The 21,121-nt window shown below is 43.4% G+C and overlaps 1 protein-coding gene across 6 annotated transcripts in view; it reads left to right on the forward strand.

Moving 5' to 3' along the window:
* Nucleotides 1-21,121, forward strand: part of triobpb (TRIO and F-actin binding protein b) — a 373,748-nt gene that overhangs the window by 236,110 nt on the left and 116,517 nt on the right. For all 6 annotated transcript variants that reach the window (XM_072588503.1, XM_072588505.1, XM_072588506.1 and 3 more), the window contains one exon: nt 18,042-18,098. In XM_072588503.1, the coding sequence (XP_072444604.1) occupies nt 18,042-18,098 (57 nt within the window). The remainder of the gene's footprint in view (nt 1-18,041; nt 18,099-21,121) is intronic.

The following is a 21,121-nucleotide window of genomic DNA, read 5'->3' on the forward strand; positions in this document are numbered from 1 at the left end:
ACTGGTTAGCAAGGTTAGATCTCCATAGAATTTAGGGAGAACTAGCCATTTGAAAAGAACTGGCTCAAAGGCAGTAGACAAAGGGTGGTGGTGGAGGGTTGCTTTTCAGATTGGAGGCCTGTGACCAGTGGTGTGCCACAAGGATCGGTGCTGGGTCAACGGTTTTTCATCCATTTATATAAATGATTTGGATGTGAACATATGAGGTATAGTTAGTAAGTTTGCAGATGACACCAAAATTGGAGGTGTAGTCGACAGCAAAGAAGGGTACCTCAGATTACAATAGGATCTTGAACAGATGGTCTAATGAGCTGAGGAGTGGCAGATGGAGTTTAATGTAGAAAAATTTGAAGTGCTGCATTTTGGAAAGGCAAATCAGAGCAGGACTTATACACTTAATGGTAAGGTCCTGGAGACTGTTGCTGAACAAAGAAACCTTGGAGTGCAGGTTTGTTGTTCCTTGAAAGTAGAGTTGCAGGTAGATAGAATAGTGAAGAAGGCGTTTGGTATGCTTTCCTTTATTGGTCAGAGTATTGAATACAGGACTTGGGAGGACATGTTGTGGTTTTACAGGACATTGGTTAGGCCACTTTTGGAATATTGCATGCAATTATGTTCTCCTTCCTATCAGAAGGATGTTGTGAAACTTGAAAGGGTTCAGAAAAGATTTACAAGGATGTTGCCAGGGTTGGAGGATTTGAGCTATAGGGAGAGGTTGAATAGGCTGGGGCTGTTTTCCCTGGAGTGTTGGAGGCTGAGGGGTGACCTTATAGAAGTTTATAAAATCATGAGGGGTATGGATTGGATAAATAGACCAGGTCTTTTCCCTGGGGTGGGGGAGTCCAGGACTAGAGGGCATAGGTTTAGGGTGAGACGGGAAAGATATAAAAGAGACCTAAGGGGCAACTTTTTCATACATAGGGTGGTGAGTGTATGGAATGAGCTGCCAGAGGAAGTGGTGGAGGCTGGTACAGTTACAGAATTTTAAAAGGCATCTGGATGGGTATATGAATAGGAAGGGTTTAGAAGGATATGGATTAGTGGTGCTGGAAGAGCACAGCAGTTCAGGCAGCATCCGAGGAGCAGTAAAATCGACATTTTGGGCAAAAGCCCTTCATCAGGAATAAAGGCAGTGAGCCTGAATCGTGGAGAGATAAGCTAGAGGAGGGTGGGGGTGGGGAGAAAGCAGCATAGAGTACAATAGATGAGTGGGGGAGGGGATGAAGGTGATAGGTCAAGGGGAGAGGGTGGAGTGGATATGTGGAAAAGAAGATAGGCAGGTAGGACAAGTCATGGGGACAGTGCTGAGCTGGAAGTTTGGAACTAGGGTAAGGTGGGGGAAGGGGCAATGAGGAAACTGTTGACGTCCACATTGATGCCCTGGGGTTGAAGCGTTCCGAGGCGGAAGATGAGGCGTTCTTCCTCCAGGTGCCTGGTGGTGAGGGAGCAGCGGTGAAGGAGACCATGGGCCACATGCTGGCAAATTGGACTAAGATTAGGTTAGGATATCTGGTCGGCATGGACGATTTGGACCAAAGAGTCTGTTTCTGAGCTGTACATCTCTATGACTCTGTTTAACTGACCCTATCCTTACCTGAATTTTTTGCCATGATATTGACATGTTTGCAAAAGACATTCCCTCTATAAGTTCATAGATATGCTGTATATACGTCATAGATCAGTTCTATTTGCTTTGTTTGTTGTTCTTTTGTTTTTCCTTTCTACACTAACCCAAAGCTTCCCACAGTATGGTCTTGGACTCTGAGTGGGGTCATAACATGAAAGTTTGGGTTCCTGAGCTCTGAGATAACAGTGACCACTATGGAGTTGCGATCAGGTCAATGAATGTGTTCTCTCTCTGTAAGGCCCCAGCTGTCATAGTCCTCTCAAAGGTGATGTGCTTTGATATGGAATCACAGTAAAGGAAAAGGTTTTGGAAGCATTGCCCTGACCTTAGTGCAGTTAGCTAATTGGCTTGAATATGATGTAGAATAATATCAATGGTACAGATTCAGCCCGTGTTATCAGTTGTGAACCTTCATGGAATCTTGCTGGGGCGGAGTGGAGCTACTTTGGAATGGTGCCTCTCTTGGTATTTAATCAGAGTCTCTCTGTAATGGAGTGAGATTCCTGTAGGTCCTCTGTGGATTATGACTATTTTCCTCCTTTATGTATTCCCTGTTGTCTTTATTTTTTGTTTATGTCCTTTGTGCATGCATTGTTCTTTAGTTTCTGTATTGCCCTTATCCCTTTATTCACCCGTGATGTTTCATTACTGCTTATTTTGTCCTTGCCTTTCAGTGGGGAATGTTCATTCTGGGGTCTATTAATCATTGTTTTAAATGTTTTTCACTGCTATTCCAATCTATTTGTGATGCTTTTTTTTTCAATTTTCCCCAACTTCCATTGTCACCACCTTAAAAATAATTTCTCTATTTATTTTATGATGTGTGTCTCCCCCCAACAATTTTAAGCTTTCTTGCATTCCTGCAGGTTTGATCTGACCTTCATCCTGGTTAAACAACCTTTTGCATTACATTTTCAATAATCAATACCTTGATTATTGAAAAAATTCAAACTATTCAATGAAGACAGATTTTTTTTTAAAGAAGGAATTTGTAAAACACCACTGGCTTTTTTTTTCGCGGAGGGTGTTTTTCACGAAGAGCTCATGCCAGATTAATTTGTCATGCCTGGCAATTTACGGACAATCTTGCAAAGTTGGGAACTTAGACACGATGAAGCAATGTTTGAATTCATCGTCCTGTTTCTCTTGACATTTTATTACCTGTTGACTTTTATTCCTTCCCCTCCCCCACTACAGCCAGAACGTGACTCACTCAGAGAGCACTATCGTCTGTCTAAAGCAAGAATTTTTGAGATTGGCCAGTTTTCAGCAGAAATATCTTTGAGTGGGATTAAACATCGTATGGTTTCATTTGTCAGACCCACACGTATCTTCCAAGCAAACAAGAGTAATCCTTCACTCTTACAATGAAGCAGATCCGTCCACTGACTATCATCCTGGCTCATCCTCAGAGGGCTAGCGGTGAAAAGAGGGTAGCACATTAACCCTTTAAGAGCTACAGAACATCTTTTTCCTTTGATATTGCTTCACTATCATAGACTGGTTGTATAGGAACATCAAAACAGGAGGATGCAATTCAGTCCCTCAAGTCTGTTATCCTTTCAGTCTATCTTGTATCATAATGTGTATCTTAACTGGACCTCTCACCTTGGTTCTATATTCCTTAATAAATTACATCATTTATATAAATGACTTGGATGTGAACATAGGAGGTATAGTTAGTAAGTTTGCAGATAACACCCAAATTAGAGGTGTAATGGACAGCAAAGCAAGTTACCTCAGAGTACAATGGGATCTTGATCAAATGGGCTGACGAGTTGTGCAGTGGCAGATGGAATTTAATTTAGATAAATTGGAAAAGCAAATCAGAGCAGGACTTATACACTTAATGGTAAGGTCCTGGAGAGTGTCGCTGAACAAAAAGACCTTGGAGTGCAGGTTTATAGTTCCTTGAAAGTAGAGTCACACATAGATAGGATAGTAAAGAAGGCATTTGGTATGGTTTCCTTTATTGATCAGAGTATTGAGTACAGGAGTTGGGAAGTCATGTTGCGGCTGTATAGACATTAGTTAGACCACTTTTGGAAAATTGCGTGCAATTCTGGTCTCCTTCCTGTCGGAAGGATGATGTGAAACCTGAAAGGGTTCAGAAGGACTTACAAGGATGTTGCCAAGGATGGAGGATTTGAGCTATAGGGAGAAGCTGAATAGGTTGGGGCTGTTTTCCCTGGAGCTTTGGAGGCCGAGGTTTATAAAATCATGAGGGGCATGGATAGGATAAATAAACAAAGTCTTTTCCATTGTGTGGGGGAATCCAGAATTAGAGGACATAGGTTTAGGGTGAGAGGGGAAAGATATAAAAGGGAACTAAGGGACAACTTTTTCACACAGAGGGTAAGTGCATGTATGGAATGAGCTGCCAGAGGAAATGGTGGAGGCTGGTACAATTGCAGCATTTAAAAGTCATCTGGATGGGTAAATGAATAGGAAAGGTTTAAAGGAATATGGGTCAAGTGCTGGCAAGCAGGACTAGATTAGGCTGAGATATCTGGTCATCATGGGTGAGTTGGACCGAAGGATCTGTTTCCGTGCTATACGTCTCTATGACTAAATATCCTCACCCAACTAAATCTAACTATCGCACAATTCGGGTCTCGTGAAATAAACAAAAAAGTGCTACAGATATTCAACTGGTCTGGAAAGAGAGACAGAGTTAATGTCTTAAGTATAATATGACTTGAGTTCCACAGTGGCACAGTGGTTAGCACTGCTACCTCACAGCACCAGGAACCCAGGTTAGCTTTCAACCTTGGGTGAATGTCTGTGTGTATTTTGCATATTCTCCCCATGTCTGTTGGGTTTCTTCTCACAATCTAAAGATGTGCAGCTGAAGTGATTGGCCATGCTAAATTGCCCATAGTGTCCTCGGACGTGCAGGCTTACCCATGAGAAATGCAGGATTATTGGGGTGTGGATCTGGTTAGGATGTTCTTCAGAGGGTTGCCGTGGACTCAATGAGCTGAATGGCCTGCTTCCACACTGTAGAATTCTATGACTCTCGTATTTGGATCTAAATGGAGCTGGAAAATTCTTTTTTTCTGCTGTTGCCACGGGTGAGAAGAATGGAGTGGAACAGATTGTGAGAGAGCCCATAGCAAAAGTTGAAAGCAATGGCAGTGTGGTTAAGGAGTGACACAGATGTAAAATAGCTGTAAATGTTAGATGTGAAAAGGAGAAAATGGGTTCGCTTTGTGGATAGCAAAACTAACGAATAGGAGAAAGACATGGCTCAGGAGGGTAGGGGATATCAGAAAAATGGAGGACAGAAGTCATACTCTGAAATTATGGAACTCAATATTGGGTTCTAGAGAAAAACAAATTGAAAGAACTGTGGATGCTGTGAGAAATCTCCGCAATTGAAGCAGCATCTGTGGAAAGAAATCAGAAATAATGTTTCAGGCCTAGTGACCTTTCTAGAGTTTTCTCTGTGCTCGATGCTGTAAAATACCGGAGTGGCAAATGAGATGCTGCTCCTCCAGCTTGCATATTGCTTCACTGGAACACTGTAGCAGACTCAGAACAGAAATTTTAGCACACTGGCAAGGTGGAAGGGTAACCAACAAGAAGGTTGGGGGTCTTTCCTGTGGACAGATCTCAGGTAAAATCCGTAAGAACTGCAGATTCTGTAAATCAGAAACAAATACAGAAATTGTTGGAAAGGCTCATCAGGTTTGGCAAGAAATGTGGAGAGAAATCAGAGTTTAACATTTCAGGTTTAGTGACCCTTCCTCCGATTTCTTTCCACAGGTGCTGCCAGTCCTGTTGAGCCTTTCTAGCAATTTCTCTTCTTGTGACAGATTTGAAGTGTTCCACAAAGCAATCACCCAGTATGTGTTTACTTGTCAACTACTGCAAGCAGTGAATACACTAAACTGGATTGAAAGAAGTGCAAGTAAAATACTTGTGTGTTTCTTCATGGGATGTAGGCTTCACTGACTGGGCCAGCATTTGTCGCTATCTCTAACTGCCTTCGCGAAGGCAGTGACAAGCTGCCTTCGTGTACCATTGCAATCCACGTGGTGAGCGCACACAGTGTTGTTGAGAATTTGATGCAGTGAAGGAATGGCGATAAAGATCAGAAGATGATGAGTGGCTTTTAATAGGGACTTCTTGGTGGCAATGGCTGGAATTGGCCCTCTGGGAATAAGATAGTGAGATAACTTCAAGCTCTTTGAGTGTTGTTGGAACTGCACTCAGAGTATTCCACCACAGTCCTGACTTTTGTCTTGGACAGACTTTGAACAGCCAGGAGATAAGTTACTCACAAATAACAAACATACACATTAGGAGCCTCCACTGCTCTCTGGGGAAGAGAATGCCACAAAGCAACACTCGGGGATGGAGGGGGTAGGGGGGTGGGGGGGCGGGGAGGGGAGAGAAAAAAACTCATCTTCATCTTAAGTGAGCGGCCCTTTATTTTTAAACTGTCTCCTGGATCAAGCCTCTCAGCATATGCCTTGTCAGTTACCATCAGGATTTTTTATTTTTCAACAGGATCGCATCTCTTTCTCCTAAATACCAGTTGGTAATGTCTACATTATGGGCTACTTTGTATTCACAATTTTGTGTGGCTGGACCAATTTAATTTCTGGTCAATCCTCAGGATGTTGCTAGCATTGATAGGTGATGGTAATGCTATTGAGTGTCTAGGAGAGGTGATTATTTGCCCTCATCAGAGATGAATGGCAGAGTCTGACATGGTACAAATGTTACACACTATTATCAACTAAAGCCTAAGTGTTATCCATGTGGTTCTGTAGTTGTCACAGACGTTTTCAGTATCTGAGGAATTGTAAATAGGAGAAAGTGAGGACTGCAGATGTTGGAGATCAGAACTGAAAAATGTGTTGCTGGAAAAGTGCAGCACGTCAGGCAGCATCAAAGGAGCAGGAGAATCGACGTTTCGGGCATAAGCCCTTCCTGAAGAAGGGCTTATGCCCGAAACGTCGATTCTCCTGCTCCTTTGATGCTGCCTGACCTGCTGCGCTTTTCCAGCAACACATTTTTCGGAATTGTAAATAGTACTGAGCATGGTTTAATTATCAGCAAACATCCCCACTTTAGTTGTTAATGTGGAGGGAAAGTCATTGGTTTGTACTAGGTATGACTCCAAACCAGTGGGGGGTTTTCCCCTTGATTCCTTTGAATTAACTTTTACTAATGCCTCTTGATGTCTTAATGTTGAGGGCTGTCACTTTTACCTCCGCTTTTGAATTCAGTTCTCCTGTCAGTGTTTGCACCAAAACTATCGAGAGATCTAAAACTGAGCAGTCCTGGCAGCATTGGGTTTAACCTTGCCAAATGAATGTGTAATTGGATTGGAGGTAGGAGATAGAGTATTGGAATAAAGTGACCGAACCCTGACAGTAATGATGTGACTGTGTTCCCCAGAGATCTGTTACAATCCAGCAAATTTTTCACTGAAAACCTTAGAAGAAGGAATAATGAGTTTGATATCTATATTTGCAGAAAACACTAATCTAGGAGACTTGGTGAGTTATATAGCTGAGAGCAGGAAGTTACATGGGAATATGGACAGATAGCTCAAGTGAGTCAGAAAATTGGCAGATGGAGTTCAATGTGGGGAAGTATGAGGTCATCAACTTCAAATCCAAGAGAGACAAATTGGGATCGTTTCCAAATGGCAAGAGATTCCGAACTGTAGAGCAGCAAGGATTTGGGCATTCATGCATACAACTCACAAATCAACATCGGAATATTAAAAAATAGGAACGTTTGGCCTTTCAATCCTGCACCTCCTACTGAACAATCCAGCCTTGACAGTCCTCTGCTGTAAAGAATTTCCACAGATTTCCCTATCCTCTGAAAGAAGAAATTCCTCCTCATCTGGGTCTTAACTGGGTTATCTCTTATTCCAAGGCTAAATCCACTATTCCACCCCTTCTTTTAAAATGAAAGGGGAAGCAATCTCTACAAATCTATCCTGTCAAGCTCTTGAGAATCTTAAATATTTCAGTAGGGTCACCTCTTATTCTTCTCAACTCCAATGAGTACAGGGCAAACCTACTCAACATCTCCTCATAAGAAGATTCCTCTTTACTCAGGATCAATCTAATGCATTTCTCTGTACCGGCATTGGAGGCAGTCCAACCTTCCTTAGATAAAGGGCCAAAACTGTTCATAGTATTCCAGGTGTGATCTGACTAGTGCCGTATAATAGTTTGAGCAAAACTGCTCCTACTTTATACTCCAATCCCTTTGAAATAAACATTCCTCAATTCTAAATTCCCACACTTTCCTAATTTCTGTTCATTCACTTGATCCTCAAAATCTTTTGACCTCCGTCTTGAATGCATTCAGTGACTGAGCACTTAGTGACTGCAGGTGAGAATTCCAAAGAGTCACAACTTGTTGAACAAAGAGCTTCCTTCTCGTTTCTGTCCCAAAACCCCTTACTCTGAGACTGTGACTCCATACTCTAGATTCCCAGGCCAGGGGAAGGATTTTCTCAACAGACAAATTTCTTAAAAAACTTGTGTGCAATTCTGGTATCCTTCCTATTGGAAGGATGTTGTGAAACCTGAAAGGGTTCAGAAAAGACTTACAAGGATGTTGCCAGGGATGGAGGATTTGAGCTATAGGGAGAAGCTGAATAGGTTGGGGCTGTTTCCCTGGAGCTTTTGAGGCTGAGGGGTGACGTTACAGAGGTTTATAAAATCATGAGGGGCATGAATAGGGTAAATAGACAAAGTCTTTTCCATTGCGTGGGGAAATCCAGAATTAGAGGACATAGGTTTAGGGTGAGAGGGGAAAGATATAATAGGGAACTAAGGGGCAACCTTTTCATACATAGAGTGGTGTGTGTATGGAATGAGCTACCAGAGGAAGTGGTGGAGGCTGGTACAATTGCAGCATTTAAAAGGCATTTGGTTGGGTAACTGAATAGGAAGGGTTTGGAGGCATAAGGACCAAGCACTGGCAAACAGAACTAGATTAGGTTGGGATATCTGGTCATCATGGATGATTTGGACCGAAGGATCTGTTTCTGTGCTGTATATCTCTATGACTTGACAACATATATGTTTCAGTGGTATCAACTCTCATTCTTCTAAACTGTGGGGAATTTAGGCCAAGCCTGCTCCATCTCTCCTCATAGGACAGTTGTCTCTTCACAGGAGCCAATCTAGTGAACCATTGCAGTGCTCACTGTGCAAGTATGAAAGGAAAATAAAAAAGGTTACTAGAAGGTTGGTCTTTATATCAGTAGGGTGAGAATATAAAGGGCAGGATATTAGGCTTCAGTTTTGGAAAGTGTTGGTCATATTCTACCTTGAGAAATGTACCATCTTTTTAATAAATAAAGCTGGAATGTAAGGCTAGGCTCAGTAAAGGTGACCATGATAGCTATCATTGACTGTTGTAAAACCCATCTGGTTCACTAATGTCCTTCAGGGAAGAAAGTCTGCCATCCTTACCCATTGCAGACTCATTATAATGTGCCTGATACATTTGGAGATGCTGGTGTTGGACTGGGGTGTACAAAGTTACAAATCACATAACACCAGGTTATAGTCCAACAGGTTTAATTGGAAGCACTAGCTTTTGGAGCGCTGCTCCTTCATCAACCACCTGATGAAGGAGCGGTGCTCCGAAAGCTAGTGCTTCCAATTAAACCTGTTGGACTATAACCTGGTGTTGTATGATTTGTAACTTTGATTCATAAGTGTTCTCCAAAGATGATCAGCAACAGTTGTTGACCTTGTCAATGATGCTCACATCCCTTTCACCACTTCAAGACTTCCCAAAATACTTTGTGACTGATGTGTAGTCACTGTTGTCATTCAGGAAATGCAGCAGCTAATTTGCATACAGCAAACACCCATAAACAGCTACGAGGTTATAATCAGATAATCTGTAATGTTGATTAATATCAACCAGGACACCACATTATCTCACTTCTTCAAAAGACTTACTATGGGACTATTTATCTGCACAGAACTTTAGTTTAACATGCCATCCAAAAGATGGATGCATCAAACAATGCTGTACTCTTTGTACTATACTGGGTGGGCTAGCCTAGGTAGCATGCCCAAACTTGTGCTTGGCGTGGGGGGGCAGGGGGCCTTGAACCTGCAACCTTCAGTGTTCTCCCCACTGAGCCAGAGGTGACAGTTGTACTATCTAATTTGTTGTCTCCCCACAACCCTCTTCTAAATATACAGCCTATTAGACTGATAATTTGACAAGCTAAAATGGGAAAGTAAACAGGACATAAATGCCAAATGCTCCCCGTCACCTGAGCTGGAGGTATGGTACCACCATGTGCTTTCACCTACTAGGTATTTACTAAAAATCAACTGAAGGCCAAACTCAAAATGACCATCCTCCCTCTGCCCATAGATAGCTGGCACAGAATGCAGATCAAAAGACCATCTTGTTAGTGCCTATTGAATATTTTCACTGGCAAATACAGTATTTGAGCACAGGAGTGGCATATATTCCAATTCTCACATGGAAATAGGGGGTTGTAATTGTATCCTGCATATCCTCTATTTCAGAGGTGGGCAGTTGCTGTGTGACTCTACTTGATCGGCTGACTTACAGTTCTGACCCAAGCTGTCTTTGTTTTGGAGGCTGCTGTATACCCAGCTGGAGGTGGCACTGTCACTCACAGACTAACATGGCAAACAGCACAAGTTGAGATTATTACATTTTATTAACAGGGCAGGAGTTTTACCAGTGATAAATGTTCCGTCCATGGAGTATCAGAGACTTAGCAGGCTTTTTGTGTCACAAAGTTGTGGGGGGAGATGGGTAAGTTTTATAGCAAGTAAAGAAAGCACCTCTGATTACTGCACTTCTTCAGCACAGCACCGAAAGTGGAAACCTAAATACTGGGCACTAGATTCTGCTGTTTGATTTGAACCCATAGTCTTATGACTCAGGCAAGAATGCTACCCATTGAAGTGTGACTCACTGTGCAGAGTAGGTCTTTGAGGAGCAGGGAGGAGGGCATTGGAAAAGTCAACTTTGGACATTGCAAATATGAGCGTCATAACCAGCATTCCCCTAAGTACTTTTCCTACCGCGCAGACCTCCAAGGTCCATGCACAGCAGCGACTTCTGAAACCAAAGTCAGTTCTGTGAACAGTATGCAGAAGTTGGAGCAACTGCACTAGAGTGCAGCTTAGAGGGAACATTGTTAAATTTCTGATTGTGTCTTTAAGACAAAATGAAGGGAATTCTGTGACCTATTGAGGTCTGCCTGACAACAGGTCTGGGTGATACAGCTGTTGGAGGTCAAAGGGCGACTCAGGTTGTTTGTGAGAAAGAAACAACTCTACGGTATTCACATTCGGAGACAATGGCAGCAGCATCTCTACTTACAGTGGTTACACTGATCACCTCGCAAACTTCAAAAGGAGTTAAGAATGTTGGATTGTAAACAGTTATGCTTTAAAATATCCAATGTATTTAATTTCATTGGATTTCCAAGGTTAGCTAATCAGTATTTCTACTTCGGTATGAGGTCCATGTGATTGATGTTACCGTGGAGATGGGCTTTGAAGGGAAAGGGTTACCTCTTAAAAATTTATAGACACAGAAATGTGCCAGGATCTGGGAGAGAGAGAACCATCTAATGGGCTCACACCCCGACTGAAAACATTTGTGAGGAAGATTCACCCAAGAATTGCAATGAAATGCTCTCAGTGAGAAATGTAGTTTGAAGTTAAAGTTACAGAACTGTGAAAGGAAAAGGATAGAAGTAAAACTTCAGGAGCTGAGCTACTTGAGGGAAAGTGTAAGGCATACCTGTGAAGCGGTATTTAAGATTCTTTCGGAAGAAGGAGTATGTTTTGATCTGGAGTTTAAATTATAAATTGACTACGCTAAAAGTGTTTAGTCAATACTACTCTTGGTCTGTGATAATAAAAGTCATAAAATGTGAATCTTTTTCATGTCATCCCTTCAGCTATCAAATATAAATTTGACTTCCTTTTATTTTGCAAGTCATTAATCTCTATGGGGATCAGATCATGAGCCAACAGAAGTACGGCATAAAGTCTTGCCCAGTGGTGAGACTGAGCTAATCGCACTGAGGACTGATGTAAGAGAATTGTGTGCACAGAGACCTTGGGTCTTTGTGACTGTGCTATTGAAAGCATTTGTCCTGCTGCAGTTTGAACAAGCCTTTGGCCAATTGTCTCAATTCTGTACACCTAATTGTGTCTCTGTGCAAATTTTATTTGGTTACATTCCTGTGAAGTGTCTTGGGACATTTCAGTATGTTTGAAAATCCTGTCCAAAATCAAGTTGTTGTGTTCTGATGATGCTTAAGGAAGGTGGTCTTGCTTTGAGTGTTGCCATGGTGACAGTGGATGCCTTATAGTGAGCATAAATCTATGTATGTTTATTTTTAAACCAGTTTAAAAAGCTCATGGATAAGTCATTCTAGTCAAGTTGTTTTAGCATGTTTGTGGTATATATGTTCCATACTGTTCCAGCAAGAGAATGAGTATTGCTGAGAAAGGAAGTGTGCTGTTGAAGCTATTTGTCTTGTGCCTTTAACAAGTATAGCTGCAACTACGGGCAACTTTAATCTGCATATAGATTTGGTAAATCACATTAGAAACAGTAAAACTGAGTATCATGTAATGAGACAGTAATAATTGGCATTCACACTGCTCGCAGCCCCTTGAGGAAGAGTGACCACAATATGATAAAATTCTTCATTTAAAGTCGAGAGTAACATTGTCGATTCTGAGATTAAGTATGAAGAGCAAGCTGGTTGTAATAAACTGGTGAACATTACTTAAAGGGATGACGATAGGTAGGCAATGGCAAACATTTAAAGAGTGCATCAGTTGTTCATTCCTGTCTGGCACGGAAATGAAATAGTAAAGGTGGCCCAACTAACAATGGAAATTGCAATGGGGAATAGTTGTCGCCAATGTTTTTGTTAAGCTGAATCGGCTGCATTGTCTGTACATGTGGATAAAGAGTGGAGCTGGAAAAAGTACAGCCGGTCAAGCAGCATCAGAAGAGAAGGGGAGTCAACATTTCAGGTTGGAACCTTGCAGCAGGCCAGCATATGTTGAAAAATGTGGTGCTGGAAAAACACAGCAGGACAGGCAGCATCCAAGGAGCAGGAGAATCGACGTTTCAGGATAAGCCCTTCTTCAGGAATGAGGCTGGTGTGCTGTATATGCACATCAGTATATGTGCTGTTTGCAGTGAACAGAACCCTCTATTTGAATATATGTAAATATGGCAACAATACATATCTGATAACAGCAGCTTGTCTGGATTGCTGTGATATCATGATAAACGGACATGTCATTGTCTGAATCTGTAATCATTGAACTTATAAATTCATGTAGTTGATTTCAGCTTTTACAATACCATATGTGCTCAAATAGAAGGTTTCAGGGTTTCAACCATTTCCTGCAGCAGTTTCTGTGGCAACAAAACTGGTCATCATGTTCCCCCTGGGATGACATACCTCTGGGAGGAAGCTGCCAGAGCTATGGTGGTGATAAACAGCCACAAGACTCAGATTTATATGTGCTTTAAGTTGCTCGAGTGGCACTAAATGTTAGAAGTCTGTTGAAGTCACATTTTCACAGAACTCCAAGTGTGGCTAAGCTGACACTGTGTATACAAGTTTTCCTTTATTCATTCATGGAATGTAGGTACCTCTGTCTAAACCAGCTTTTATTGCGCATTCCTAATTGCTCACAGGGCAATTAAGAGTCAGATACATTGCTGTGGGTCTGAAGTCACATGTAGGCAAGACCAGGGAAGGATAGTAGTTTCCTTCTCTAAAGTTTAATATAACTTCTGTTTTTCAATTCTGTCCCCCTAAAAAGGAACCTGCGGCTTTAACAATCTGCACTGTTACCTTGAGTTATTTCTGCATCCATACGGGGAGTTTACATGTCAGGCAGAGAACAGCTGAAGTTAAGAGAGTTGGGGGGTCTTGTGGAGACACAGGGCATTGAAGCTTTTGCTAACATTCTTCCTGATGGGAACTAAACCTGTCAGCAGCAATATAGTTTCTCAAATCTCTGATAACACTGGAAAAGTCTGTTGCAATTTGTGAAAATCCATTCAATATGGTTTTATTTGGCCTCCTGAAAAATGTTAACTCCAGTGTCTGAGCTTTGGTTTTCACTCACTGTTTGAAACCTCCTCTTTGAAAGTTGTCATCTGGTGGTTTTGGGTTTCTATTCATGGCATGTGGGCATCACTGGCTGGGCTGGCATTTATAACTCATCCCTAAAAAGCGTAGGTACACACACACACTCCCTCCCTCCAGGATTTTGCCCTAGCGACAGTGAAGAAGTGGAAAAATATTTCCAGGCCAGGATGGTCTATGGCATGGAGGGAATCTGTTGCCTGTCTCTGTTAATGCTGCCTTGAAAATATCAGCATATTTGATATTCTGTTATGCCTGATGAAGGGTCTGATAGATGGAGGGGTGTCTCACTAAGTGTTGTAAACTGGAAAGATTCTAATTACGTCCATTAATGCTGCATCAGTATTTGTAGTTTAACTTTGATTCCACCTCCAGGACCAGCCCTGACAGATCTATTTATATGGATTAGTGGTGCTGGAAGAGCACAGCAGTTCAGGCAGCATCCAACGAGCAGTGAAATCTGGCAGCATCCAACGAGCAGCATTTATATAGCAATTATAGTGTCATAAAATATCCCAACAGTTAGTCCAAATCCAACTTCCCCCTCTTGCCACCTCTTCGAGCGCTCTAGAATTTCATTTTGGTAATTGCCCTGCCCAGACTTAAGCTGAAAATATGATGCTGGAAAAGCGCAGCAGGTCAGGCAGCATCCAAGGATCAGGAGAATCGACGCTTCAGGCATGAGCCCTTCTTCAGGAATGAGGAAAGTGTGTCCAGCAGGCTAAGATAAAAGGTAGGGAGGAGGGACTTGGGGGAGGGGCGTTGGAAATGCGATAGGTGGAAGGAGGTCAAGGTGAGGGTGATGGGCTGGAGTGGGGGTGGGCTGGCGGCGGAGAGGTCAGGAAGAAGACTGCAGGTTAGGAAGGCAGTGCTGAGTTCGAGGGATTTGACTGAGACAAGGTGGGGGGAGGGGAAATGAGGAAACTGGAGAAATCTGAGTTCATCCCTTGTGGTTGGAGGGTTCCTAGGCGGATGATGAGGTGCTCTTCCTCCAGCCGTCGTGTTGCTATGGTCTGGCGATGGAGGAGTCCAAGGATCTGCATGTCCTTGGTGGAGTGGGAGGGGGAGTTGAAGTGTTGAGCCACGGGGTGATTGGGTTGGTTGGTCCGGGTGTCCCAGAGGTGTTCTCTGAAATGTTCCGCAAGTAGGCGGCCCGTCTCCCCAATATAGAGGAGGCCACATCGGGAGCAACGGATGCAATAAATGATGTGTGTGGAGGTGCAGGCGAATTTGTGGCGGATATGGAAGGATTCCTTGGGGCCTTGGAGGGAAGTAAGGGGGGGAAGTGTGGGCACAAGTTTGCATTTGTTGCAGTTGCGGGGGAAGGTGCCGGGAGTGGAGGTTGGGTTGGTGGGGGGTGTGGACTCGACGAGGGAGTCACGGAGGGAGTGATCTTTTCGGAACGCTGATAGGAGAGGGGAGGGAAATATATCCCTGGTGGTGGGGTCCGTTTGGAGGTGGCGGAAATGACGCCGGATGATACGCTGTATATGGAGGTTGGTGGAGTGGTAGGTGAGGACCAGTGGGGTTCTGTCCTGGTGGCGGTTGGAGGGGCACAGCTCAAGGGCGTAGGAGCAGGAAGTGGAGGAGATACGATGGAGGGCATCGTTGATCACGTCTGGGGGGAAATTGCGGTCTTTGAAGAAGGAGGCCATTTGGGTTGTACAGTATTGGAACTGGTCCTCCTGGGAGCAGATGCGGTGGAGACGAAGGAGTTGGGAATATGGGATGGCGTTTTTACAGGGGACAGGGTGGGAGGAGGCATAGTCTAGGTAGCTGTGTGAGTCGGTTGGTTTATAGTAAATGTCCGTGTTGATTCGGTCGCCCGAGATAGAAATGGAAAGGCCTAAGAAGGGGAGGGAGGAGTCTGAGACGGTCCAGGTGAATTTGAGGTCGGGGTGGAAGGTGTTGGTAAAGTGGATGAACTGTTCAACCTCCTCGATGTAGCGGATGAAAAGGTGGGGGGTGGTGCCAGTGTAGCTGTGGAAGATGGACTGTTCCACATATCCTACGAAGAGGCAGGCATAGCTGGGGCCCATGCGGGTGCCCATGGCTACTCCTTTGGTTTGGAGGAAGTGGGAGGATTGGAAAGAGAAGTTGTTCAGGGTGAGGACCAGTTCAGTCAGTCGAAGGAGAGTGTCAGTAGAAGGGTACTGGTTGGTACGGCGGGAAAGGAAGCAGCGGAGGGCTTTGAGTCCTTTGTAATGGGGAATGGAAGTGTACAGGGACTGGATGTCCATGGTGAAAATAAGGCGTTTGGGGACCGGGGAAGCACAAATCATGGAGGAGGTGGTGGGCGTGGGTGGTGTCCCGAACGTAGGTGGGGAGTTCTTGGACTAAGGGGGACAGGACCGTGTCGAGGTATGCAGAGATGAGTTTGGTAGGACAGGAGCAGGCTGAGACAATGGGTTGGCCGGGGCAGTCAGGTTTGTGGATTTTGGGCAGGAGGTAGAAACGGGCGGTGCAGGGTTGTGGGACTATGAGGTTGGAGGCGGTGGATGGGAGATCCCCTGAGGTGATGAGGTTATGGATGGTCTGGGAGATGATGGTTTGGTGATGGGAGGTGGGTTCATGATCAAGGGGGCTGTAGGAGGAGGTGTCTACGAGCTGGCGTTTAGCCTCAGCGGTGTAAAGGTCGGTGCGCCAAACTACTACCGCACCTCCCTTGTCTGCCGGTTTGATAGTGAGGTTGGGGTTGGAACGGAGGGAGTGGAGGGCAGCATGTTCCGAGGGTGAGAGGTTGGAGTGGGTGAGAGGGGTGGAGAAGTTGAGGCGGTTAATGTCGTGGCAGCAGTTGGCTATGAAGAGATCGAGGGCGGGTAAGAGGCCAGCACAAGGTGTCCAGGTGGATGGGGTGTGTTGGAGGCGGGAGAAGGGGTCGTCAGAGGATGGGCGAGAATCCTGGTTGAAGAAGTAGGCGCGGAGGCAAAGGTGGCGGAAAAATTGTTCGATGTCACGCTGCGTGTTGAACTCGTTAATCTGGAAGCGTAGGGGATGAAGGTGAGGCCTCTGCTGAGGACTGATGTTTCATCCTCAGAGAGGGGTAGATCTGGAGGGATGGTGAAAACACGGCAGGGCTGGGAGCTAGGACCTGGTGTGGGGCTGGAGCTGGGAGTGGGGGCGGGGTTGGGCATGGGGGCAGGGACGGAGATCGGCATGGGGACGGAGATCGGCGTGGGGGCAGGGGAAGGCGTGGTGACGGAGATCGGCGTGGAGGCATTTCCAATGCCCCTCCCCCAGGTCCCTCCTCCCTATCTTTTATCTTAGCCTGCTGGACACACTTTCCTCATTCTTGAAGAAGGGCTCATGCCCGAAACGTCGATTCTCCTGCTCCTTGGATGCTGCGTGCTTTTCCAGCAGCACATTTTCAGCTCTGATCTCCAGCATCTGCACTCCTCACTTCCTGCCCAGACTTAAGGGCAATTTAATAACAATGTTCAAAATGACAAGGAGTAACACAGAAAAAATTATTTCCGGTGGCAGGGGGATTGATAACCAGGCGACAAAGACTTCAGATAATTGGCATACAAACAAGGAGAAGATGGGGAGATTTTCTTCTTAATCATTCATGGAAAATGAGCCTCTCAGGCAAGACCATCATTTATTACCCATCCCCAATATTTAATCTACTCTTGTTATAACCTGGACTGCAATATCTGAAAGGATGAAGGAAGTAGATTCCATAGTGACTTTAAAAAGGGAATTGGATATATCACTTAGAAAAGAGCAGCAACATGGAGAAAGAACATAGAGCAGGAATAGGCTATTCAGCCCCTCAGTACTGCTCCACCATACTAGATCATGGCTGATCATTTACCTTAACACCATTTTCATGCACTATCCCACTTCCCTTGATCATTAGTATCTAGAAATCTATCAATCCCTGTCTTGACTATACTCAATGACAGAGCATCCTCAGCCCTCTGGGTAGAAAATTCCAAAGATTCACCCACCTCTGAGTAAAGAAATTCCTCTTCATTTCTGTCCTCAATGTCTTGGGAGTGATACTAAGTGATTCCCTCTTTCAAAGTGATAGTGCAGGTACAAAGAACTGAATGCCCTCCATCTTATCTCTAAGATTCTCTAAATAATGGACTACCAAAATAAGCCTTCCATTTTATAGAAACAAACTTCACTTGTTGAAGAACTTTGGTCAGATTGTTTGGTCAGATAATTTGTGTAACTTCATTTAATTGAGTAAAGTGTTGATCATCTTCTTTTTTCAACTTGCAGCCAGATCTCCTGAACTTCAAGAAGGGCTGGATGTCCATTCTCGATGCTCGCGGTGAGGTGAGTGTCCATCTACAAAGTTGTACTGTGCAATTTTTCACAGAAGAATTAATTGTCATTATGTCTTTGTCAATTAATCCAGCTAATCTACTGTCAGCATTTTCCATCTTTTTTTGAACACCCTAATGCCTTTTTTCTCAGTTGTTAACATAGATTTGATAGGACCCTGGGGAGTGTTGTCAAATAGAGAGACCTAGACATTCAGGTACATAGTTCTTTTGCAAGTTGCATCATAAGTAGATGGGTGGTAAAGAAGACATTTAGCATGCCTTCATTGCTCAGTCCATTGAGTATAGGAGTTGGGACATCATATTGTGGTTTTACAGAACATTGGTGAGGCCATTTTGGATTACTGTGTACAGTTTTGTTCACCCTGCTAGAGGAGGGATATTACTAAGTTAGAGAAGGTGTAAAAAAGATTTATAAGAATGTTACCAGGAATGGAGGGTTTGAGTTATAAGGAGAGGCTGGATACATGGGACTTTTTTCACTGGAATATAGGAAGTTGAGGGGTGACCTTACAGATATTTAGAAAAACATGAGGGACAGAGACAAGTTGAGTGGCAAAAGTCTAGCGTAGGGGATTTTAAAACTAGAGTGCATATTTTTTAAGGTGAGAGGAGAAAGATTTGAAACAGACCTCATTGCAACTTTTTCACACAGAGCGTGTTTGCATGTGGAATGAACTGCCAGAGGAAAAGTAGATGCAGGAACAGTTACAATATTTGGACAGATACATGAATAGGAAAGGTTTAGAGGGATATTGGCCAATTGCAGGCAGATGGGACTGATTTTTGTTTGGGAAACTTGGTCAGCATGGACGAGTTGGACTGAAGAATCTGTTTCCGTGCTGTGTGAATCTGGATCTATGACTGAATGACTCCATGACTCAATGAATCTGTCACTAAATCTGCTTTGGAAGTGGTCATTGACTGCAATCTCACTCCAATGTTGATAATAATTTGGATTTCTGTCGGATTCTGTACTAGGCAATAGACTTTTGAAGATGATAGCATAGGGTGAGAAGACTATTTAAAAAGCATGAGTTATTTTAGTTAAATAATCATTTGATAGCACCAGACTTGAGTACTGCTGAAAAAAAACAAACATTTTGTCAAAGGTTTTGGTCTGGCAATTAACAGGACTTTTTCTTTTCATTCACGGGGTGTGGGCATAGCAGGCTATTTATTGTCCATCTCTAATTGCTGAGCGGGCAGTCAAGAGTCAACCAAATATTTGAGGGTCTGGAGTCACATGTAGGCTAGACCAGGTGAAGACAACCGTTTCCTTCCCTAAAATACATTAGTGAACCAGGTGGGTTGTTCCGACAATTGGCAAGGGTTTCATGATCATCATTAGATTCTTAATTTGAGAGGATATCAATGTAAAGGAGTACAAAGATTTTATACTGATAACTTGGGAAGTGGGTCCTGATTGGTTAAGTGATGACTGACAGTTAACTGTCAAGCTTTGTTGAAGTTTAAACCATGCAGTTTTACTTTGGTCATGGCATTGCCCTGAAGAATGACCCTCAGAATGGCTTATTTTATTAAGTTGAAACAGGCACAATGTCTGTTCCTTTTATCTACAACATGCAACTCCAGGCTATCAGCAATCTGGTTGACTTTACCACTGTCCTCGGAAAGGTCCTAGTAAGTCCTTAGTTCAAGAGTAATCGGGCATAGGCAACAAATGCTGAGCCCACATCTATATAATTAAAAAAAATTAATCACTGTTTCAAAGAGCTAGTACACGTGCCTGATTCAAACTTAAATAAGCCTGTTGCTGGCTCTTAGAATTCAAGCACCTGAATTCCTTTGTCGAACTGTGATCGGGTGGTTCTGCGAGAAGACATTTATAAGAATGGGAAGTCATTCACTGTACAGTTAGTAAAGAGCATGGTCAGTGTGAATGAGATTGCAGCAAAGTGAGACAAAAGATGAGTGAGTTACTGATTATATTGTTGGAAATTTGGCTCAAAGTGGAATCTAGTGCAAAGGGGGAGAGAGATGCTTTAATTAGGATTTACTGCAAGAAGTAACTTCTCCAGAATGAGAGGTGAGTCAGAGAGAATAAGAGGCATGGATTGAGAGACCAGCCAGTCGTCAGAGCATTGATGGAGTGATGTCACAAACCACAGTGTGATGTGAGGACAGGGAAAGAAACTGACTGATGATTAGGATTGGTGAATGTTTCTAACCTTCAACGTAAAAACAAGGTCATCAGTTTGTGTTTAGGCCTCCAGTATTTTCTTCTCTCTTAATAATAACTGCTTAAGTCTCATGTTGATAATGGTTAAAAATTACGCAACACCAGGTTATAGTCCAACGGGTTTAATTAGAAGCACACTAGCTTTCAGAGCACTGCTCCTTCATCAAGTGGTTGTGGGGTACACAATTGTAAGACACAGAATTTATAGCAAAGGTTCAATGTCTTACAACTGTGTACTCCACAACCATCTGATGAAGGAGCAGCGCTCCAAAAGCTAGTGCTTCCAATTAAACCTGTTGGACTATAACCTGGTATTGTGATTTTTAACTTGTACACCCCAGTCCAACACTGGCATCTCCAAATTGTTGATAATGGTGAGGATTTTTCTTTTCTGTTTATAATATCATTACTGTGAAACGTAAATAGCAAGGAATTTCGAGTAATTAATCTATAACTTAAATTCAATACTAATGGTATTGAATTTAATCTGTAGTGTTTGCACCTCAAGGAATTTCAGATCCAAGTTGAGGATTTAGAAACCAAGTTGCAGACATTGCTGCATGTTGGGGAAAATACCTGGACACTTTGCTCCAGACGGTGGTCAATAGACAAGAGACAATAGGTGCAGGAGTAGGCCATTCTGCCCTTCGAGCCTGCACCACCATTCATTATGATCATGGCTAATCATCCTCAATCAGTATCCTGTTCCTGCCTTATCTCCATAACCTTTGATTCCACTATCCTTGAGAGCTCTATCCAACTCTTTCTTAAACAAATCCAGAGACTGGGCCTCCACTGCCTTCTGGAGCAGA

This window comes from Chiloscyllium punctatum, chromosome 18 (genome assembly GCF_047496795.1).
Source record: "Chiloscyllium punctatum isolate Juve2018m chromosome 18, sChiPun1.3, whole genome shotgun sequence".
Taxonomy (NCBI): Eukaryota; Metazoa; Chordata; class Chondrichthyes; order Orectolobiformes; family Hemiscylliidae; genus Chiloscyllium; species Chiloscyllium punctatum.